This window comes from Mytilus edulis, chromosome 10, assembly GCF_963676685.1.
Source record: "Mytilus edulis chromosome 10, xbMytEdul2.2, whole genome shotgun sequence".
NCBI classification, from domain to species: Eukaryota; Metazoa; Mollusca; class Bivalvia; order Mytilida; family Mytilidae; genus Mytilus; species Mytilus edulis.
Window position 1 is genome coordinate 60,043,827 of NC_092353.1, and position 23,696 is coordinate 60,067,522.

Below are 23,696 nucleotides of genomic sequence, written 5' to 3' on the forward strand. Positions count from 1 at the left end.
AAGTCAATTTTTAACAATTTTCATAAAATTTGTAAATTTTTACAAACATTTTTTACTGAAACTACTGGGCCAAGTTCATTATAGATAGAGATAATTGTAAACAGCAAGAATGTTCAGTAAAGTAAGATGTACAAACACATTATCATCACCAAAACACAATTTTGTCATGAATTCATCTTCTTCCTTTGTTTAATATTCACATAGAACAAGGTGAGCGACACAGGCTCTTTAAAGCCTCTAGTTTTTTAAGTGAATGAAGAAACTACTTGAACAAGTAGTACCCCTGACTAATGTGTTTACTTTTATGTTTCAATGGGAACTGGGTGGGACCTCTTAGATTACTTGCTACATCTCTCCCAGCATAAATAAATTGTCTCAATCATGTTAATCCTTCTTTTCTAATCTGACACACGACAGTCAGGTTATTTGAAAATTATTGTGTAATAAACAATTGTACATGTATTTCTTAGGTCAAAGAAATTCTCGGAAGTGAAGTAAAAAAAAATTCTCACCAAAATGTAAACAACAAATTCAGTTTTAAAATCTTAAGCAATTAATTTGTACATTTGTATTTTATAGGGTCATGCTTTTACGTTGAAAGAGAGGCAGTTAATGGGAATACATGGATTACTCCCTGCTGCCGTGGTAACACAAGATCAACAGATGAACAGGGTGTTGAAAAATTTCGAAGAGAGGCCAACAGATGTTGACAAGTACACCTATTTGATGTCTTTGTCCGACAGAAATGAGAAATTGTTCTATAGATGTCTGACCCAATACACAGAGAAAATGATGCCAATTGTTTACACACCTACTGTTGGAAAAGCTTGTCAGCAGTATGGTGTATTATATAGGAAACCTAGGTTTGTTAATCATGTTAATAACTAATGTAAAATACATGTAACAAGTGATTTAGTGTATTAGACATCAACACAAAATTTCTTAAAAAAAAAAGACCACTAATGATAAAAAAAATGTTGTGTGTCCATACTCTGGAAAGGCTACCATTTCAACCCCACCTCATGTATGTCTATATGCTTATATCGTAGACAATGGTTGGGGTTAAAAAGGAAGTTTTTCCAACTTTGTATTAAGTTCTTTATCTACCAATGTTTCAAGAATTTATGAATGAATCAACAATGACTACAAACATTCTGATGTCCACACTTAATTTTTTAAAAAGACTTAAAAAAAACTGAACCAAGTCATGCCTAAACATGTAAAATGGACTTGGTAAAATTAAAATCACTTGGAATTGAAAATTGAACATATAAAATCTTAAAACGTGTACCACACATGACACATTATCATTGAAATTCAAAAAAATAAACACCTATCAGAATGAGTCTTTTAGACATAAAGTTAAAGAAAATCATCAATTTAATTTTGATTAATTCTGTAGCATAAAAATTAAAGATGTGCAGAAATGGTGTGAACTATTGGAGAGTTTAAAGGACTATATACGAGGGGGAGGACAGGGGTAAGGGAGACAGGGAGAAAGGGGGTAGGAGAAAGGAGAAAAAAATAAAATATGAAAAAATAAAATATCTCTTTTTTCCGGTAAATTAAAAAAAAAATTAAGGAGAAGAGGGGTAGAAGAAAGGAGAAGAGGGATGGGAGAAGGGAGAAGGTACCCCCTGTCCTCCCCCTCATATACAGCATCACAAACACTTGCATTTTGTATGTCTTGAATCCAAATGGAAAAAGATGAACAACTACAACACATAAAAAAGATTGGATGAAACTTATATAATTTACATCATCAATTCTAAGTGTTTATAAAATTGCATCTTGTTTCACTCTATATACTTCATAGTTGTTAATTTCTGTGTCATTTGGTCTCTTGTGAAGAGTTGTCTCATTGACAATCATACCACATCTTCATATTGTTAAATATATATTTCAGGGGACTTTTCTTGTCTATACATGATGCAGGACATCTTTATGACATGATCTGTAACTGGCCCGAAGAGAATGTAGAGGTAAAAAACAAAATTCATAGATATACAACTCATAAGCGAGAGCTTTTGAAAACTGCAAATGGGGAAAAATGCTCTCCTTCAATTATATTTTTTTGGTGAAAATTAATAAACTTAAACTTGGAGAATAAAAATGTGTTGGTTTGCTCTATGCAATCTGTCCATTGTTAAATCTTCACTGAGTAAGTTCATGTATTGTTTACATGTTCCTCATCATGTTAATCTTCACAGTAATTTTTCACCATCTTTAGATACTGGCTTTGAAATTTAAATCATGTACAATGTATGACATATTCTTTCAGCATATGGCTTTACCAAAGGTAACGAACAAGTTAAAAAAAATGGGCATGCTTTTTGAACCATTTGAACACATTTAGATCAAATACAAAATATTTCTGATTCATTCGTTCAAGTTTTATTTAGAAAAAAGTGATGATTTTTGTGTTGCATGATAGCAATGCTGTAGTCACACATAGAAGTCACTTCTGTTGACATGGGCTGTAGTCATCAGTATCAAGCATTGTTAATCGGCATTCAACCATACTTACACAAATTTTTGTTCATGAAGATGCCCACATGCCAGTTTTAGCTTCGATCAGAGTGATTTTTGTGATTTTTTAAATACAAAAATATGAACCTCACCATTTTTACTTTTCAATTTGAAATAAGAAAGTGGTATTATTGCCAATGAAACAATTATTCATCAATGACCAATGTGCAGGGATATGAACAAACCACTTTGCTTTTTGTTACATATATAATTTGGAGTTGGCAGGCTTCATATGTCTTCTTTGGAAGACTTACTTATTTTTAAATGTTTTAGTTTTATATTCCATTCTCTATTTTATGGAAAGAAAAACATTGATAAGTTAAATTTTATCACTCCCATACCTAAACTTTATGTATGTTATGATGAAATGTATCTTTTACACTTGATTACTTGTTCCATTATGACCTGATTTATAGTGACCATTTGCCGTCACATTTGCAGTTTGATTGGTGTAGCGTATTGGACACCAGTGGCGTAGCTTGCATGTATGCTTGGTTGGATGCTCAAGCATCCACATCATTTTGACAAAAATAAAATAAAAATAGCAGCAGTTTAACTCGGAAGTATCCAAATGTAACAAGGCTGAGGATATGAGGATAACGTCCAGTCATTTTCGAAGCAGTATGCCTGGTCTTACATTTAGGATAATTTAGTTTATGTAAATAAGATAGTTGAATCGCAGAATAGTGTTCCAAGTTAACTTTTGTTCGTAAAAATGTCTACGTCATCGGCTATGGTAAGGGTAAAGGACTGATACACAGACCTGTGGACATGTTTCATCTAAAATCATGAACCTAGTGGAGTGATGGCTTCTCATTTGACTATAGCAACTAACAACTAAAACACCATATCATATCGTGTTTCTTGCGACATGGTAAACGACGTGATAAAAATAAAATCAATTTGTAATAGATCGTGATGAGTCAGAGGCTTATGAATTCCAGTTTCTATCTAGGTTCAAATACCAATTTTATTTTCAATCAGTAAATAACAAAGATCCAATGTTCCCCGCCATGCACATTATAGTCATATTTTATCCATCGAAGGGCAAGGAACAAGGTATAACTAAAAAAGCACTTTTTTAGCTCACCTGGCCCGAAGGGCCAAGTGAGCTTTTCTCATCACTTGGCGTCCGGCGTCCGGCGTCCGGCGTCCGTCGTCCGTCGTCCGTCGTCGTCCGTCGTCGTCGTCCGTCGTCGTTAACTTTTACAAAAATCTTCTCCTCTGAAACTACTGGGCCAAATCAAACCAAACTTGGCCACAATCATCATTGGGGTATCTAGTTTAAAAAATGTGTGGCGTGACCCGGTCAACCAACCAAGATGGCCGCCACGGCTAAAAATAGAACATAGGGGTAAAATGCAGTTTTTGGCTTATAACTCAAAAACCAAAGCATTTAGAGCAAATCTGACATGGGGTAAAAATGTTTATCAGGTCAAGATCTATCTGCCCTGAAATTTTCAGATGAATCGGTCAATCGGTTGTTGGGTTGCTGCCCCTGAATTGGTAATTTTGAGGAAATTTTGCTGTTTTTGGTTATTATCTTGAATATTATTATAGATAAACTGTAAACAGCAATAATGTTCAGCAAAGTAAGATCTACAAATAAGTCAACATGACCAAAATGGTCAGTTGACCCGTTTAGGAGTTATTGCCCTTTATAGTCAATTTTTAACCATTTTTCGTTAATTAAAGTAATCTTTTACAAAAATCTTCTCCTCTGAAACTACTGGGCCAAATTAATCCAAACTTGGCCACAATCATCTTTGGGGTATCTAGTTTAAAAAATGTGTGGCGTGACCTGGTCAACCAACCAAGATGGCCGCCACGGCTAAAAATAGAACAAAGGGGTAAAATGCAGTTTTTGGCTTATAACTCAAAAACCAAATCTTTTGGGGAAATCTGACGGGATAAAAATGTTTATCAGGTCAAGATCTATCTGCCCTGAAATTTTCAGATGAATCAGTCAATCGGTTGTTGGGTTGCTGCCCCTGAATTGGTAATTTTGAGGAAATTTTGCTGTTTTTGGTTATTATCTTGAATATTATTATAGATAGAGATAAACTGTAAACAGCAATAATGTTCAGCAAAGTAAGATCTACAAATAAGTCAACATGACCAAAATGGTCAGTTGACCCGTTTAGGAGTTATTGCCCTTTATAGTCAATTTTAACCATTTTTCATAAATTAAATTAATCTTTTACAAAAATCTTCTCCTCTGAAACTACTGGGCCAAATTAATCCAAACTTGGCCACAATCATCTTTGGGGTATCTAGTTTAAAAAATGTGTGGCGTGACCTGGTTAACCAACCAAGATGGCCGCCACCGCTAAAAATAGAACATAGGGGTAAAATGCAGTTTTTGGCTTATAACTCAAAAACCAAAGCATTTTGAGGAAATCTAAATGGGATAAAAATGTTTATCAGGTCAAGATCTATCTGCCCTGAAATTTTCAGATGAATCGGTCAATCGGTTGTTGGGTTGCTGCCCCTGAATTGGTAATTTTGAGGAAATTTTGCTGTTTTTGGTTATTATCTTGAATATTATTATAGATAGAGATAAATTGTAAACAGCAATAATGTTCAGCAAAGTAAGATCTACAAATAAGTCAACATGACCAAAATGGTCAGTTGACCCCTTTAGGAGTTATTGCCCTTTATAGTCAATTTTTAACCATTTTTCATAAATCTAAGTAATCTTTTACAAAATCTCCACTGAAACTACTAGGCCACAATCATCTTTGGGGTATCTAGTTTGAAAAATGTGTCCGATGACCTGGCCATTCAACCAAGATGGCCGCCACGGCTAAAAATAGAACATAGGGGTAAAATGCAGTTTTTGGCTTATAACTATGAATTCAAAGCATCTAGAGCAAATCTGACAAGAAGTTAAATTGTTAATCAAGTCAATATCTATCTGCCCTGAATTTTTCAGATGAATTGGACAACTGGTTGTTGGGTTGCTGCCCTCCAATTGGTAATTTTTAAAGAAATTTTGCCGTTTTTGGTTATCTTGAATACTATTATAGATAGCGATAAACTGTAAACAGCAATAATGTTCAGCAAAGTAAGATCTACAAATAAGTCAACATGACCTAAATGGTCAATTGACCCCTTAAGGAGTTTTTGCCCTTTATAGTCAATTTTTAACAATTTTCATTAATTTGGTAAATATATGTAAATTTTTACCAAATATAGTTCTCTGTTACTAATGGGCAAAGTTCATTATAGATATAATTGTAAGAAGCAAAATCGTTCAGTAAAGTAAGAACTTCAAACACATCACCATCACCAAAATGCAATTTTGTCATGAATCCATTTGTGTCCTTTGTTTAATATGCACATAGACCAAGGTGAGCGACACAGGCTCTTTAGAGCCTCTAGTTTCTTTTTCTTTTCTCTTTTCAGTATCTTAAGAGAAATAAAAGCTTCACAGCAAATGAAATGTTTCCATTACAATTTATATTTCAAAGGGTCATAACTGGTTAAAAATATTTGATTACGACTTATTTTCCTAATTGTCAAAGACATTGCTTAAGATATGAGTTTCACTTAATCTAACAAGAATTGTACAAATGAGAGTGCTATCAAGACCAGACAATCGGACGTGCCCGGTATTTTTATGTCTCCTGCAACGCGTTAAGCTCAGTAATCAAAAATCAAAAACCTAAGGTTGTAGACTCAAATTCCTGGAAAGAGAAGTCACTTCAGTTCCTATATTCCGAAGTTCCTAAATTATACAGAAGTGCCGCTGTAATGGGGTCCATTTTTAGCTCACCTGGCCCGAAGGGCCAAGTGAGCTTTTCTCATCACTTGGCGTCCGTCGTCGTCCGTCGTCCGTCGTCGTCGTCCGTCGTCGTTAACTTTTACAAAAATCTTCTCCTCTGAAACTACTGGGCCAAATCAAACCAAACTTGGCCACAATCATCATTGGGGTATCTAGTTTAAAAAATGTGTGGCGTGACCCGGTCAACCAACCAAGATGGCCGCCACGGCTAAAAATAGAACATAGGGGTAAAATGCAGTTTTTGGCTTATAACTCAAAAACCAAAGCATTTAGAGCAAATCTGACAAGGGGTAAAAATGTTTATCAGGTCAAGATCTATCTGCCCTGAAATTTTCAGATGAATCGGTCAATCGGTTGTTGGGTTGCTGCCCCTGAATTGGTAATTTTGAAGAAATTTTGGTGTTTTTGGTTATTATCTTGAATATTATTATAGTTAGAGATAAACTGTAACCAGCAATAATGTTCAGCAAAGTAAGATCTACAAATAAGTCAACATGACCAAAATGGTCAGTTGACCCATTTAGGAGTTATTGCCCTTTATAGTCAATTTTTAACCATTTTTCGTTAATTAAAGTAATCTTTTACAAAAATCTTCTCCTCTGAAACTACTTGGCCAAATTAATCCAAACTTGGCCACAATCATCTTTGGGGTATCTAGTTTAAAAAATGTGTGGCGTGACCTGGTCAACCAACCAAGATGGCCGCCACGGCTAAAAATAGAACAAAGGGGTAAAATGCAGTTTTTGGCTTATAACTCAAAAACCAAAGCATTTTGAGGAAATCTGACATGGATAAAAATGTTTATCAGGTCAAGATCTATCTGCCCTAAAATTTTCAGATGAATCGGTCAATCGGTTGTTGGGTTGCTGCCCCTGAATTGGTAATTTTGAGGAAATTTTGCTGTTTTTGGTTATTATCTTGAATATTATTATAGATAGAGATAAACTGTAAACAGCAATAATGTTCAGCAAAGTAAGATCTACAAATAAGTCAAAGTGACCAAAATGGTCAGTTGACCCGTTTAGGAGTTATTGCCCTTTATAGTCAATTTTTAACCATTTTTCAAAAATTAAAGTAATCTTTTACAAAAATCTTCTCCTCTGAAACTACTTGGCCAAATTAATCCAAACTTGGCCACAATCATCTTTGGGGTATCTAGTTTAAAAAATGTGTGGCGTGACCTGGTTAACCAACCAAGATGGCCGCCACCGCTAAAAATAGAACATAGGGGTAAAATGCAGTTTTTGGCTTATAACTCAAAAACCAAAGCATTTTGAGGAAATCTAAATGGGATAAAAATGTTTATCAGGTCAAGATCTATCTGCCCTGAAATTTTCAGATGAATCGGTCAATCGGTTGTTGGGTTGCTGCCCCTGAATTGGTAATTTTGAGGAAATTTTGCTGTTTTTGGTTATTATCTTGAATATTATTATAGATAGAGATAAATTGTAAACAGCAATAATGTTCAGCAAAGTAAGATCTACAAATAAGTCAACATGACCAAAATGGTCAGTTGACCCCTTTAGGAGTTATTGCCCTTTATAGTCAATTTTTAACCATTTTTCATAAATCTAAGTAATCTTTTACAAAATCTCCACTGAAACTACTAGGCCACAATCATCTTTGGGGTATCTAGTTTGAAAAATGTGTCCGATGACCTGGCCATTCAACCAAGATGGCCGCCACGGCTAAAAATAGAACATAGGGGTAAAATGCAGTTTTTGGCTTATAACTATGAATTCAAAGCATCTAGAGCAAATCTGACAAGAAGTTAAATTGTTAATCAAGTCAATATCTATCTGCCCTGAATTTTTCAGATGAATTGGACAACTGGTTGTTGGGTTGCTGCCCTCCAATTGGTAATTTTTAAAGAAATTTTGCCGTTTTTGGTTATCTTGAATACTATTATAGATAGCGATAAACTGTAAACAGCAATAATGTTCAGCAAAGTAAGATCTACAAATAAGTCAACATGACCTAAATGGTCAATTGACCCCTTAAGGAGTTTTTGCCCTTTATAGTCAATTTTTAACAATTTTCATTAATTTGGTAAATATATGTAAATTTTTACCAAATATAGTTCTCTGTTACTAATGGGCAAAGTTCATTATAGATATAATTGTAAGAAGCAAAATCGTTCAGTAAAGTAAGAACTTCAAACACATCACCATCACCAAAATGCAATTTTGTCATGAATCCATTTGTGTCCTTTGTTTAATATGCACATAGACCAAGGTGAGCGACACAGGCTCTTTAGAGCCTCTAGTTTCTTTTTCTTTTCTCTTTTCAGTATCTTAAGAGAAATAAAAGCTTCACAGCAAATGAAATGTTTCCATTACAATTTATATTTCAAAGGGTCATAACTGGTTAAAAATATTTGATTACGACTTATTTTCCTAATTGTCAAAGACATTGCTTAAGATATGAGTTTCACTTAATCTAACAAGAATTGTACAAATGAGAGTGCTATCAAGACCAGACAATCGGACGTGCCCGGTATTTTTATGTCTCCTGCAACGCGTTAAGCTCAGTAATCAAAAATCAAAAACCTAAGGTTGTAGACTCAAATTCCTGGAAAGAGAAGTCACTTCAGTTCCTATATTCCAAAGTTCCTAAATTATACAGAAGTGCCGCTGTAATGGGGTCCATTTTTAGCTCACCTGGCCCGAAGGGCCAAGTGAGCTTTTCTCATCACTTGGCGTCCGTCGTCGTCCGTCGTCCGTCGTCGTCGTCCGTCGTCGTTAACTTTTACAAAAATCTTCTCCTCTGAAACTACTGGGCCAAATCAAACCAAACTTGGCCACAATCATCATTGGGGTATCTAGTTTAAAAAATGTGTGGCGTGACCCGGTCAACCAACCAAGATGGCCGCCACGGCTAAAAATAGAACATAGGGGTAAAATGCAGTTTTTGGCTTATAACTCAAAAACCAAAGCATTTAGAGCAAATCTGACAAGGGGTAAAAATGTTTATCAGGTCAAGATCTATCTGCCCTGAAATTTTCAGATGAATCGGTCAATCGGTTGTTGGGTTGCTGCCCCTGAATTGGTAATTTTGAAGAAATTTTGGTGTTTTTGGTTATTATCTTGAATATTATTATAGTTAGAGATAAACTGTAACCAGCAATAATGTTCAGCAAAGTAAGATCTACAAATAAGTCAACATGACCAAAATGGTCAGTTGACCCATTTAGGAGTTATTGCCCTTTATAGTCAATTTTTAACCATTTTTCGTTAATTAAAGTAATCTTTTACAAAAATCTTCTCCTCTGAAACTACTTGGCCAAATTAATCCAAACTTGGCCACAATCATCTTTGGGGTATCTAGTTTAAAAAATGTGTGGCGTGACCTGGTCAACCAACCAAGATGGCCGCCACGGCTAAAAATAGAACAAAGGGGTAAAATGCAGTTTTTGGCTTATAACTCAAAAACCAAAGCATTTTGAGGAAATCTGACATGGATAAAAATGTTTATCAGGTCAAGATCTATCTGCCCTAAAATTTTCAGATGAATCGGTCAATCGGTTGTTGGGTTGCTGCCCCTGAATTGGTAATTTTGAGGAAATTTTGCTGTTTTTGGTTATTATCTTGAATATTATTATAGATAGAGATAAACTGTAAACAGCAATAATGTTCAGCAAAGTAAGATCTACAAATAAGTCAAAATGACCAAAATGGTCAGTTGACCCGTTTAGGAGTTATTGCCCTTTATAGTCAATTTTTAACCATTTTTCAAAAATTAAAGTAATCTTTTACAAAAATCTTCTCCTCTGAAACTACTTGGCCAAATTAATCCAAACTTGGCCACAATCATCTTTGGGGTATCTAGTTTAAAAAATGTGTGGCGTGACCTGGTCAACCAACCAAGATGGCCGCCACCGCTAAAAATAGAACATAGGGGTAAAATGCAGTTTTTGGCTTATAACTCAAAAACCAAAGCATTTTGAGGAAATCTGACATGGGATAAAAATGTTTATCAGGTCAAGAACTATCTGCCCTGAAATTTTCAGATGAATCGGTCAATCGGTTGTTGGGTTGCTGCCCCTGAATTGGTAATTTTGAGGAAATTTTGCTGTTTCTGGTTATTATCTTGAATATTATTATAGATAGAGATAAATTGTAAACAGCAATAATGTTCAGCAAAGTAAGATCTACAAATAAGTCAACATGACCAAAATGGTCAGTTGACCCCTTTAGGAGTTATTGCCCTTTATAGTCAATCTTTAACCATTTTTCATAAATCTAAGTAATCTTTTACAAAATCTCCACTGAAACTACTAGGCCACAATCATCTTTGGGGTATCTAGTTTGAAAAATGTGTCCGATGACCTGGCCATTCAACCAAGATGGCCGCCACGGCTAAAAATAGAACATAGGGGTAAAATGCAGTTTTTTGCTTATAACTATGAAACCAAAGCATCTAGAGCAAATCTGACAAGAAGTTAAATTGTTAATCAAGTCAATATCTATCTGCCCTGAATTTTTCAGATGAATTGGACAACTGGTTGTTGGGTTGCTGCCCTCCAATTGGTAATTTTTAAAGAAATTTTGCCGTTTTTGGTTATCTTGAATACTATTATAGATAGCGATAAACTGTAAACAGCAATAATGTTCAGCAAAGTAAGATCTACAAATAAGTCAACATGACCTAAATGGTCAATTGACCCCTTAAGGAGTTATTGCCCTTTATAGTCAATTTTTAACAATTTTCATTAATTTGGTAAATTTATGTAAATTTTTACCAAATATAGTTCTCTGTTACTAATGGGCAAAGTTCATGATAGATTTAATTGTAAGAAGCAAAATCGTTCAGTAAAGTAAGAACTTCAAACACATCACCATCACCAAAATACAATTTTGTCATGAATCCATTTGTGTCCTTTGTTTAATATGCACATAGACCAAGGTGAGCGACACAGGCTCTTTAGAGCCTCTAGTTTATGTCAAATATAAGATTGGGTGGGAAACTTTACATCAAATATTTATGAATTGAATGATGGTAGTTTCGAGGAAACAATAAAATTTGGTTAAAAATATAAATATATGAATTGGTGGTTATTTTGAATTTAAACAAAAATCTAACTAGTCATGCTAGTGTCGGATTCTGGGGGAGTACATGTGCTTAAATAAAAAATATTTTTCTGTATAAAAAGATCCAAAAAAATTTTCGCCTAGCTCCGCTCCCCGAAACATCGACATCATTTCAAGCCTGGCTACGCCACTGGACACTTAAATAGTAACTTAGCTTTTTAACACATTTGTAGGACCATGATGAAATTCTATCAAAATACAACTTCATCGCCAAATTTGATTATAGTTGTGTCCTTGCCCTTTGACCTCAAACTTTTTTCCTACATTTTATTCAATGCGGAGAGTCCTTATGGGGTTTATACATATGGGAATTTTGTTGAGACTTGATAACAGCATCCTGTAACAATCATTTCTTGTTATTCTTGGGTTACTAATCACATTTACACAAAGATAGACTATTAGTTTCTGAGATTTAATCTTTCCCATTGAGTTCATCCTGGTATTTTCAATTGTAGGCTGTAGTTGCAACAGATGGAGAAAGGATATTAGGACTAGGAGATTTGGGAGCCTATGGGATGGGAATACCTGTAGGAAAACTAGCTCTGTATACAGCCTTGGGAGGAATTCCACCAGAACATACACTTCCAGTCATGTTGGATGTAGGAACTAATAATAAGGTATGATATGAATTTGTTTGTATACAAAACTAAAATTTGACCAAGATATCTGTTTAAAACAGATTGCAACAATTATAAACTTTAATGGCCATTTGTATTTTTACCAATAAATAGCTGGTAAAATGTAGAAATTTCAATTCTATAAATGCCTTTAATGACAAAAAAGGGCAAACTAATTTTATATGTCTGTCTCATTTGAATTGAACAAAACCATCTGGCATGTCCTAAAAATATTACCATTTTGTAAGCCATGATTCTGAGATACAATAGGGCAGAAACCTTATGAGATACTGTTTTCCAAGTTTGTAGAAAAGAGGTGTTGTAAGAGTTATACTGTCATGTGGTTCTGTTCAATACTCACATTACCTGAAATGGTAAGGATACCTTGGAAATTTACTTCAAGCTGTATAAAAAAAGTTCCCAGATCCTTCAGTTGTTTTCCTTTTTTGAACCCCATTTTTTTTTTAATTTGTTTACTCGTGTATGATTTTTATACGACCGCAAAAATTTTAATTTTTTGGTCGTATATTGCTATCACGTTGGCGTCGTCGTCGTCGTCGTCGTCCGAATACTTTTAGTTTTCACACTCTAACTTTAGTAAAAGTGAATAGAAATCAATGAAATTTTAACACAAGGTTTATGACCACAAAAGGAAGGTTGGGATTGATTTTGGGAGTTTTGGTCCCAACATTTTAGGAATTAGGGGCCAAAAAGGGCCCAAATAAGCATTTTCTTGGTTTTCGCACTATAACTTTAGTTTAAGTGAATAGAAATCTATGAAATTTTGATACAAGGTTTATGACCACAAAAGGAAGGTTGGGATTGATTTTGGGAGTTTTGGTTCCAACAGTTTAGGAATTAAGGGCCAAAAAAGGGCCCAAATAAGCATTATTCTTGGTTTTTGCACCATAACTTTAGTATAAGTAAATAGAAATCTATGAAATTTAAACACAAGGTTTATGACCATAAAAGGAAGGTTGGGTTTGATTTTGGGAGTTTTGGTCCTAACAGTTTAGGAATAAGAGGCCCAAAGGGTCCAAAATTGAACTTTGTGTGATTTCATCAAAAATTGAATAATTGGGGTTCTTTGATATGCCGAATCTAACTATGTATGTAGATTCTTAATTTTTGGTCCCGTTTTCAAATTGGTCTACATTAAGGTCCAAAGGGTCCAAAATTAAACTTAGTTTGATTTTAACAAAAATTAAATCCTTGGGGTTCTTTGATATGCTGAATTTAAAAATGTACTTAGATTTTTAATTATTGGCCTAGTTTTCAAGTTAGTCCAAATTGGGGTCCAAAATTAAACTTTGTTTGTTTTCATCAAAAATTGAATAATTGGGGTTCTTTGATATGCCAAATCTAACTGTGTATGTAGATTCTTAATTTTTGGTCCAGTTTTCAAATTGGTCTACATTAAGGTCCAAAGGGTCCAAAATTAAACTAAGTTTGATTTTAACAAAAATTAAATTCTTGGGCTTATTTGATATGCTTTATCTAAATATGTACTTTGATTTTTGATTATGGGCCCAGTTTTCAAGTTGGTCCTAATCAGGATTCCATATCAAGTATTGTGCAATAGCAAGAAATTTTCAATTGCACAGTATTGCACAATAGCAAGAAATATCTAATTGCACAATATTGTGCAATAGCAATTAATTTTCAATTGGAGTTATCTTTCTTTGTATAGAATAGTAGTTGATAATATATGTTGGAAATTTGCCAGACATGACTATGATGTCATTTTCTATTTTTATTTGCCAATAACTTTATGTAAATAACTTCATTGGAAATTTGCCAATATAAAATGTTGCTGATGAAGTTTTTTTTTATTGTTTTATACAATAAACAATGTATATTCACTTTTACTACCAACCAATCTTTACCATTCAGTGATAACAAACACTTTATTTTACATTTTAATATTTTATGATGTATTTAAAAGAGTAGTTATTGTTGCAAACTCCATTAGAAATTTGAATTGATATCAGTTTTGAAAAAAAAGGGAAGCGGGGATGTGAAAAAAAGGGGGGGGGGGTTAAATTTTTCTCATTTCAGATTTCATAAATAAAAAGAAAATTTCTTCAAACATTTTTTTGAGAGGATTAATATTCAACAGCATAGTGAATTGCTCAAAGGCAAAAAAAAAACTTTTATGTTCATTAGACCACATTCATTCTGTGTCAGAAACCTATGCTGTGTCAACTATTTAATTTTAGATTTAAAAAGTTTGAAGAAGAAATCTTTAATTGATTTGTAAAATCTTGACATTTGTTTTGTGTAAAGAAAAACCATGTAATGTCAAAAATTTGATCACAATCCAAATTCAGAGCTGTATCACGCTTGCGGAGCACCTGGTTTTATTCTAAAGTACCAATTGCTGTCAACACTGTCTGTTTAATTTTCAGATTTATTTTTTATGACAGTCATAAGAGTGTTGGCTTCTTGGGCTGTTGTTTTTCCAATGTGAGAATTTTTTTGTGAATTTTTTCAGAAACTTCAAGAGGATCCATTATATATAGGTAACAGAAATCCCAGAGTAACAGGGAAACAGTATGATGACTTTATTGATGAATTTATGCAAGCTCTCATTAAAAGGTAATTCAAACCAATAAAAATTAGAACTCATGCCACATTTTTTATTGTTATCTTTTAATTTATCAGCTGAATGTAAGTGGCTCTCTTCAGGTATTTCTCTTCTGTCCCACAATAAAAACTGGTTGCCATGAATTTTGATGTCCATGGTTCTCTGCATGTACTGCCTTTTTCATGTTTTTGTCCACCAATAAAAACTGGTTGCCATGATTTAATGAAGTCTGGGGTTTCCCAATTAGACTTACTTGTTTGTAACCTTCATGCAAGTCTTTTTATGCCCCACCTACGATAGTAGAGGGGCATTATGTTTTCTGGTCTGTGCCTCCGTTCGTCCGTCTGTGCGTCCGTTCGCTTCAGGTTAAAGTTTTTGGTCAAGGTAGTTTTTGAAGAAGTTGAAGTCTAATCAACTTGAAACTTAGTACACATGTTCCCTATGATATGATCTTTCTAATTTTAATTCCAAATTAAAGTTTTGACCCAATTTCACAGTCCACTGAACATAGAAAATGATAGTGCGAGTGGGGCATCCGTGTACTTGGGACACATTCTTGTTTAAACTTGTTTCATTATTACATGTATTAAAAACATCCAGTCTTAAAGCTTTTAACTATTTTCAAACTCAGGTCTGTTGTGATTTATTAAATATGAAATCCACTTTGTACTTTAGAAGGAGTGTTCCACTAAATTGAATGTTGGAGGTTGAGAAAGAACTTTGGTTGATTTCCAGAATAGGATTCTGTGTCTTAAAAGCATTAAAACAGCAAAATACAGATATTAAGGTCTTTGAACTCTCAAAGGATTATACTCATACATTTTTACATTTAAAACTTATAGGTTGTAGATACAGGTCTGATTTTGGTTTTAAAATTTGATGATCACAATTACATGTTCAAAGTGAATGTTACTACAAACTAATTTGCCTACTTTTGTTGAATTATATTCTCAGAGTTATATATATGTCAGGCAATCTTTTAAATTAAGTAAAAAAGTAAACTGTTAGTAAACATTGGATGTGTATAAATGTTTGAACATGCCATTAGTTAGTCTTTTTCTCTTTTCAGATATGGTATTGACACATTGATTCAGTTTGAGGATTTTGCCAACAACAATGCATTTAGATTTTTGGAGAAATATAGAGACAACTATTGTATGTTTAATGATGACATACAAGGTAAGTCTGAAATGTTCTTATTGTAAATAGCCTGCTTATAATCTTGGTGCCTTTTGTTTTTCATTTCCCTTTCATAGACCAACTGTATAAGGGTACCCCTCTGTTAGTCCGTCTCTCTGTATGTTTATCTGAATGTACCAAAGCCAGAAATGTTACTTTTTCAGGCACTTGCTAAGATAAAATTGTAATATTTACTGTGTTTTATGCATATTTCACCTCTTCATTGATGAATAACCACACTTTAAAAAAATATATGTATATGAAAGCCTAGAATTTGCTTATAGTTAAAAGTTTGAAATGTTTTTATATTTACAGGCACAGCATCAGTAGCTGCTGCTGGTATCATTGCCTCTATGAGGATCACAGGGAAAAAGTTGTCTGAAAACACTTACTTGTTCCAAGGAGCTGGAGAGGTAATTTCTTTGTAAATATTTTCTCATTTATCATAATTTACAAAAATTTCAAACCATTAAATTCTATCATTTTATCAGTTTGAAGCACTGATCAAGTAATAAACAAAGGATACAATTATGGTGATGCAAAGATACAATGCATTCATGAGTAAAAACTAATATTGTTCAGATCAGTAGATATTAATTTCATTTTTGTTTCATTTTATTTTTTATTGTGATAACATTTAACTAGCTTTAGGATCCTCAATAACTTAGATATCATAGTCACAAAAACATTATCATACAACTTAATTTTTTAAATGAACTATTTTGAATTTTTATTTTTTAGGCCAATATAGGCATAGCTCATCTTATTTCTTTAGCAATGGAAGATGAGGGTGTCTCCCACGAAGAGGCCATCAGCAGAATATGGATGGTAGATTCAAGAGGACTACTTGTTAAGGTAACATATGTTTCAGTTACTGTAGAAAGTAATTGTGTATGGCAACATATCAATTGATTAGGCAGGGACTGTTTAAAAAGGCTGTTCTGGGATAAAATATGTAGGGGATCAAAAGACACATTTAATTTTACCTTGCCATGCATTTACATTTAAATTTATTTCGTTTGATTATTCAGGCTGTCTTTCTTAAATGGTACAGACATTTTTTTTTTTATGTACAAAATAGTAGATTTAACCTGGTTTTATAGCTAGCTAAACCTCTCACTTGAATAAGAGTAGGTTAAAAAAGCATGGTTGATTTTCAATTCATAACAACATGTTCTATTATAAATCTGGATATGCATGTAAACCATTTGAACCCTTATTATACCCCACACAACGAAGTTGCGGAGGGTATAATGTTTTTGACCCGTCCGTCCGTCCGTCCGTCAGTCCGTCAGTCCTGTTTCTTGTCATCGCAACTCCTCTCAAACCACACAACAGAATTTCACGAAACCTTTTCAGATAATAAGGACATACTATGTAGTTGTACATATCGACGGGAAATTGCGATTCAATTTTTTTTCTAGGAGTTACGCCCCTTTGAACTTATTTACTTTAATGTATTACTGCAACAGTTTGTCATCGCAACTCCTCTCAAACCACACAACAGAATTTCACGAAACCTTTTCAGATAATAAGGACATACTATGTAGTTGTGCATATCAACGGGAAATTGCGATTCAATTTTTTTTCTAGGAGTTACGCCCCTTTGAACTTATTTACTTTAATGTACTACTGCAACAGTTTGTCATCGCAACTACTCTCAAACCACACAACAGAATTTCACGAAACCTTTTCAGATAGTAAGGACATACTATGTAGTTGTGCATATCGACGGGAAATTGCGATTCAATTTTTTTTCTAGGAGTTACGCCCCTTTGAACTTATTTACTTTAATGTATTACTGCAACAGTTTGTCATCGCAACTCCTCTCAAACCACACAACAGAATTTCACGAAACCTTATCAGATAATAAGGACATACTATGTAGTTGTGCATATCGACGGGAAATTGTGATTCAATTTTTTTTCTAGGAGTTACGCCCCTTTGAACTTATTTACTTTAATGTACTACTGCAACAGTTTGTCATCGCCACTCCTCTCAAACCACACAACAGAATTTCATGAAACTTTGTAGATAATAAGGACATACTATGTAGATGTGCATATCAACAGGAAATTACGGTTCAATTTTTTTCTAGGAGTTATGCCCCTTTGAACTTATTTGCTTCAATGTACTTCTGCAACAGTTTGTCATCTCAACTCCTCTGAAAACACACAACAGAATTTCATGAAATTTTGTAGATAATAAGGACATACTATGTATATTGACAGGAAATTATTATTCAATATTTTTTCTTATACTTGGGGTATGTGAGCGTGCTCACTAAGGTTCTTTAATTCATTCATTCATCAAGCCCTTTTGTTATATTGTATACAGGATAGACCAGCAGGGGGAATAACAGGACATAAGGAACTTTTCTGTAAAGAACACAAACCCATCGATACATTAGGCGAGGTTGTCAAGGAGATTAAACCATCAGCTATTATTGGTATGTTTACAGTCAAACAAATAAACTACAAATCAAAGAATCAGTCATAAAACAAAATGTTTGTTCATGGCTGTTTTATTCGTTGATTTACTGAGTCAGAATATACATGTGCTTATAGATAATTCGTACTCTGTTGGAACATATGAATTTGTGGTTCACTTTTATGAAATCCATGAAATGAGTATCTAATGTAAATAATGAACCCACAGTATCAATTGACATGTTTCTAATGTTTTTCTGAGCTCCTACAAAATTGTTTATGTTTGTAGTTTATTTGTATTATTTAGTGTAGAAAATGTTGATTTACTTAAAGGGAAATTCCGCGATTTTTTACTTATCATCTAATTATGTTCATCTTAACATAAAAAACACATTTGCAAATTTTTAAATTTATATTCCTTCTAATAACGGAGAAAATCAAGTATTTGTAACTTTTTTGGTTGAATTCTCGAGTGGGTCGTGACGTATTAGCCCGATTTATTGAATTCTGGGAAAAAATAAAATCTGTTTAACTCTTATAGCTTATCGACAATATACGTAATTAAAAGCGCACAGCTGACGAATGGTCGAAGTTATAAACCACAATATAAGAATGAACGAAAGTGAATATGCATATATATACCGTTTTGTATTGATTGAATTAAACTCCTATAAAATTATCTCTAGTAAATGTTTTTGAATAAATTTAATTAATTATTGTTGAGATTTTTTTCATAAAATATTTATTGAACATTTTTACTGATATTGAACTGAAAATATTTCAGTTCTATTTACCGTTATTGTTTTGATAATCATTTCAATGCAACTAATGTGTGAGCAGAGTGTGTATATTATTTTGTAAAGGTCACTGTATATTTCTCGGCTTGAGGTCAATTCGTTTACCTTGTAGCTGGCCGCAGGTGTGAGTTCAAGCGTACACAGGTATAAATGTTGTTATTTGGAAAGGATAAATAGAAAGGATTAGAGTATATGCTGTCATGATGTTAATACACTAAGATTAAATACACGATGAGAATAAAGATACAATAATTAAATTGTGTAAATTAATTGAAAATAAAATTCAGATTCGTAATTCCGAAAGTGTATAAAAATAAAAGGAAACAATTTTTGATTACTTTCTTAGCGGCAATTGGCGTAAAGATTCAAATATGAAGCAAAAAATAGTAGTTTTAATCTTTAATAAAAACTAAATGCAATATTACCCAATTTGATATACCATTGTACATCTGTTTGATATCATTGACTTTACCGGAATTTCTTAACTTGTATTCAAATCTGGCTGTGTTTAAATGCTAATAAAACTATTGCAATTTTAAAGTTTTTAATTGACAAAAAAATACAACATACAACATGCATAATTTTTTTTTAGTTTCTTTTTAACATTTTATTCTTACATAATTAAATTCATTTGACAATCATTTACACGAACTTTTTGTGAAAAGAATACTAATTATCTAAGCTAAGGCATTATATCTTTTGAGGATTTTTGAGGATTTTTTTAAAAATTCTATGATAATAGTTGTGCAATGTTGAACATGATAGCCGTCATTAATCCAAATAAGTAATACAGTAGTTGTAATAAAAGTTATACTTTAGTCATGCATTACAGATATTGACGAATTTATAATAGTTCGTTCATACATCGTTGTTCATGAAACAATCATTATTAGTATACATGTAAGTTTCCTGACGTATAAGAGCCATTGAGGATGAGCTCCAGAGAAATCAGACTAGTTGCGTTTCGTTCGTTTGTTTGTTGGGAAAGGAGAGGAAATGCAACCGCTTGTACAGATAAACGACAGAATTACCATACAAGCATTTATAGTCAACACAATCAGAAAGAGTTCCCATCGTTAGACGGGGAATATGAAGGCTTCCAAGAATGAACAAGTGACATGTCTAACTCTGAACAGTTAGAGAACAGACTATCGACATCGAACGCTTGTTCTTGATATTTGAAACTGTATGCATATATATACGTATACGTTTATGATATAGTGATGAGTTCTGACAAAAACTAAATTCCTTCATGGTTATATCTTGCCATACGTTTATATTGGTTTGTAAGGTGATTACTCAAAATCGTTATTTGAAAATCCTGTTTGTGAGATGTAGATTCATTTCAATACAGAAATTTCGTCTATATATTTCACAAGTGTATAACACGGAGAAGCTCTGAAGGTTCATTACTCCCATTTTGTTTGGGTGTGAACCATCGATGTTTACAGCAATATCAAGGAATAAGGTGATGATGGTAGAAAGAACTATGGGCGTCATGTGGCAAATATTACATGCATATCGGACAATGAGTTGTCAATCTGTATGAAAAGTTTTCCAATACAACCATATTATTGAGAAGGAATGTTTACATGCTATACTCTCGTACTAGTATTACAGGGTTCTTGTGGCGTTCACCTTAGACACACATCGTTTTAACGATGTTTAACAAAAGACAGAACCAATTTAATGTCATATTTCCCTATTTTTAGCTCACCAAGTGAGCTTTTCTCATCACTTGGCGTCCGGCGTCCGTCGTCCGTCGTCCGTCGTCCGTCGTCCGTCGTCCGTCGTCGTCGTCGTCGTTAACTTTTACAAAAATCTTCTCCTCTGAAACTACTGGGCCAAATCAAACCAAACTTGGCCACAATCATCATTGGGGTATCTAGTTTAAAAAATGTGTGGCGTGACCCGGTCAACCAACCAAGATGGCCGCCACGGCTAAAAATAGAACATAGGGGTAAAATGCAGTTTTTGGCTTATAACTCAAAAACCAAAGCATTTAGAGCAAATCTGACATGGGGTAAAAATGTTTATCAGGTCAAGATCTATCTTCCCTGAAATTTTCAGATGAATCGGTCAATCGGTTGTTGGGTTGCTGCCCCTGAATTGGTAATTTTGAGGAAATTTTGCTGTTTTTGGTTATTATCTTGAATATTATTATAGATAGAGATAAACTGTAAACAGCAATAATGTTCAGCAAAGTAAGATCTACAAATAAGTCAACATGACCAAAATGGTCAGTTGACCCGTTTAGGAGTTATTGCCCTTTATAGTCAATTTTTAACCATTTTTCGTAAATTAAAGTAATCTTTTACAAAAATCTTCTCCTCTGAAACTACTGGGCCAAATTAAACCAAACTTGGCCACAATCATCTTTGGGGTATCTAGTTTAAAAAATGTGTGGCGTGACCTGGTCAACCAACCAAGATGGCCGCCACCGCTAAAAATAGAACATAGGGGTAAAATGCAGTTTTTGGCTTATAACTCAAAAACCAAAGCATTTTGAGGAAATCTGACATGGGATAAAAATGTTTATCAGGTCAAGATCTATCTGCCCTGAAATTTTCAGATGAATCGGTCAATGGGTTGTTGGGTTGCTGCCCCTGAATTGGTAATTTTGAGGAAATTTTGCTGTTTTTGGTTATTATCTTGAATATTATTATAGATAGAGATTAAACTGTAAACAGCAATAATGTTCAGCAAAGTAAGATCTACAAATAAGTCAACATGACCAAAATGGTCAGTTGACCCGTTTAGGAGTTATTGCCCTTTATAGTCAATTTTTAACCATTTTTCGTAAATTGAAGTAATCTTTTACAAAAAGCTTCTCTGAAACTACTGGGCCAAATTAATTCAAACTTGGCCACAATCATCTTTGGGGTATCTTGTTTAAAAAATGTGTGGCGTGACCTGGTCAACCAACCAAGATGGCCGCCACCGCTAAAAATAGAACATAGGGGTAAAATGCAGTTTTTGGCTTATAACTCAAAAATCAAAGCATTTTGAGGAAATCTGACATGGGGATATAAATGTTTATCAGGTCAAGATCTATCTGCCCTGAAATTTTCAGATGAATCGGTAAATCGGTTGTTGGGTTGCTGCCCCTGAATTGGTAATTTTGAGGAAATTTTGCTGTTTTTTGTTATTATCTTGAATATTATTATAGATAGAGATAAATTGTAAACAGCAATAATGTTCAGCAAAGTAAGATCTACAAATAAGTCAACATGACCAAAATGGTCAGTTGACCCCTTTAGGAGTTATTGCCCTTTATAGTCAATTTTTAACCATTTTTCATAAATCTAAGTAATCTTTTACAAAATCTCCACTGAAACTACTAGGCCACAATCATCTTTGGGGTATCTAGTTTGAAAAATGTGTCCGATGACCTGGCCATTCAACCAAGATGGCTGCAACGGCTAAAAATAGAACATAGGGGTAAAATGCAGTTTCTGGCTTATAACTATGAAACCAAAGCATCTAGAGCAAATCTGACAAGAAGTTAAATTGTTAATCAAGTCAATATCTATCTGCCCTGAATTTTTCAGATGAATTGGACAACTGGTTGGTGGGTTGCTGCCCTCCAATTGGTAATTTTTAAAGAAATTTTGCCGTTTTTGGTTATCTTGAATACTATTATAGATAGCAATAAACTGTAAACAGCTATAATGTTCAGCAAAGTAAGATCTACAAATAAGTCAACATGACCTAAATGGTCAATTGACCCCTTAAGGAGTTATTGCCCTTTATAGTCAATTTTTAACAATTTTCATTAATTTGGTAAATTTATGTAAATTTTTACCAAATATAGTTCTCTGTTACTAATGGGCAAAGTTCATTATAGATATAATTGTAAGAAGCAAAATCATTCAGTAAAGTAAGAACTTCAAACACATCACCATCACCAAAATACAATTTTGTCATGAATCCATTTGTGTCCTTTGTTTAATATGCACATAGACCAAGGTGAGCGACACAGGCTCTTTAGAGCCTCTAGTTTAAATATAACTAAAATTCTTTTATCTGACAAGAATATCCCTATTTCATTGTATTTAGCGAACAAGTAATTTATTCTTTTTTCGGTTATTGAATACCAAGAAAGAAAATAAATCCCGAAATTAATTTGAAACTTTGATACTCAAAAGTTTCCCAGCAAAATATTCACATCCCCTGGGGATAATTAGTGTTCGTCCAGTGGCATATATAACAATTGTGATGACGAATTCCTTCCTTTGTTTGAGAACAATCTTATTGAAATATAAATCTGTGATTTTCCTAGGTCCACAGCTTCAATGAACCAAAGCAAAAGTTATACATCGACCTGTATTTAAATCAAATTGGTTCTCTTCTTCTTTTGGTATACAACTGTAGTCTATCGACATTCGATGATTACATACTGTTGGCATACGTTGGCTAGTCTATTTACAACACTTTTACCCCTATTTATTCAAAATATATGTTTTTTTCTTATGTTCAATGTATACACGTATATATATTAAATTGCGCTATAGTTCCGTAACTTTATATCCAGTCGTATAAACGAATCGTCGGCAAGTGCGTACATTTTTTTAAATCAATATTTCTGGTCTGTTCCAATCTGTCCTTCACTATTGACAATGACTATATATTACATTTTCCCAAATTCACCCTTGGAAAAAATATTTAAATAGATTTTAAT

The 23,696-nt window shown here is 33.6% G+C and overlaps 1 protein-coding gene across 2 annotated transcripts in view; it reads left to right on the top strand.

Moving 5' to 3' along the window:
• Window positions 1-23,696, top strand: part of LOC139491598 (NADP-dependent malic enzyme-like) — a 48,567-nt gene that overhangs the window by 8,312 nt on the left and 16,559 nt on the right. For both annotated transcript variants that reach the window (XM_071279360.1, XM_071279361.1), the window contains exons 3-10: window positions 580-863; window positions 1,907-1,982; window positions 11,862-12,023; window positions 14,518-14,621; window positions 15,680-15,789; window positions 16,105-16,202; window positions 16,531-16,644; window positions 18,127-18,238. In XM_071279360.1, the coding sequence (XP_071135461.1) occupies window positions 580-863; window positions 1,907-1,982; window positions 11,862-12,023; window positions 14,518-14,621; window positions 15,680-15,789; window positions 16,105-16,202; window positions 16,531-16,644; window positions 18,127-18,238 (1,060 nt within the window). The remainder of the gene's footprint in view (window positions 1-579; window positions 864-1,906; window positions 1,983-11,861; window positions 12,024-14,517; window positions 14,622-15,679; window positions 15,790-16,104; window positions 16,203-16,530; window positions 16,645-18,126; window positions 18,239-23,696) is intronic.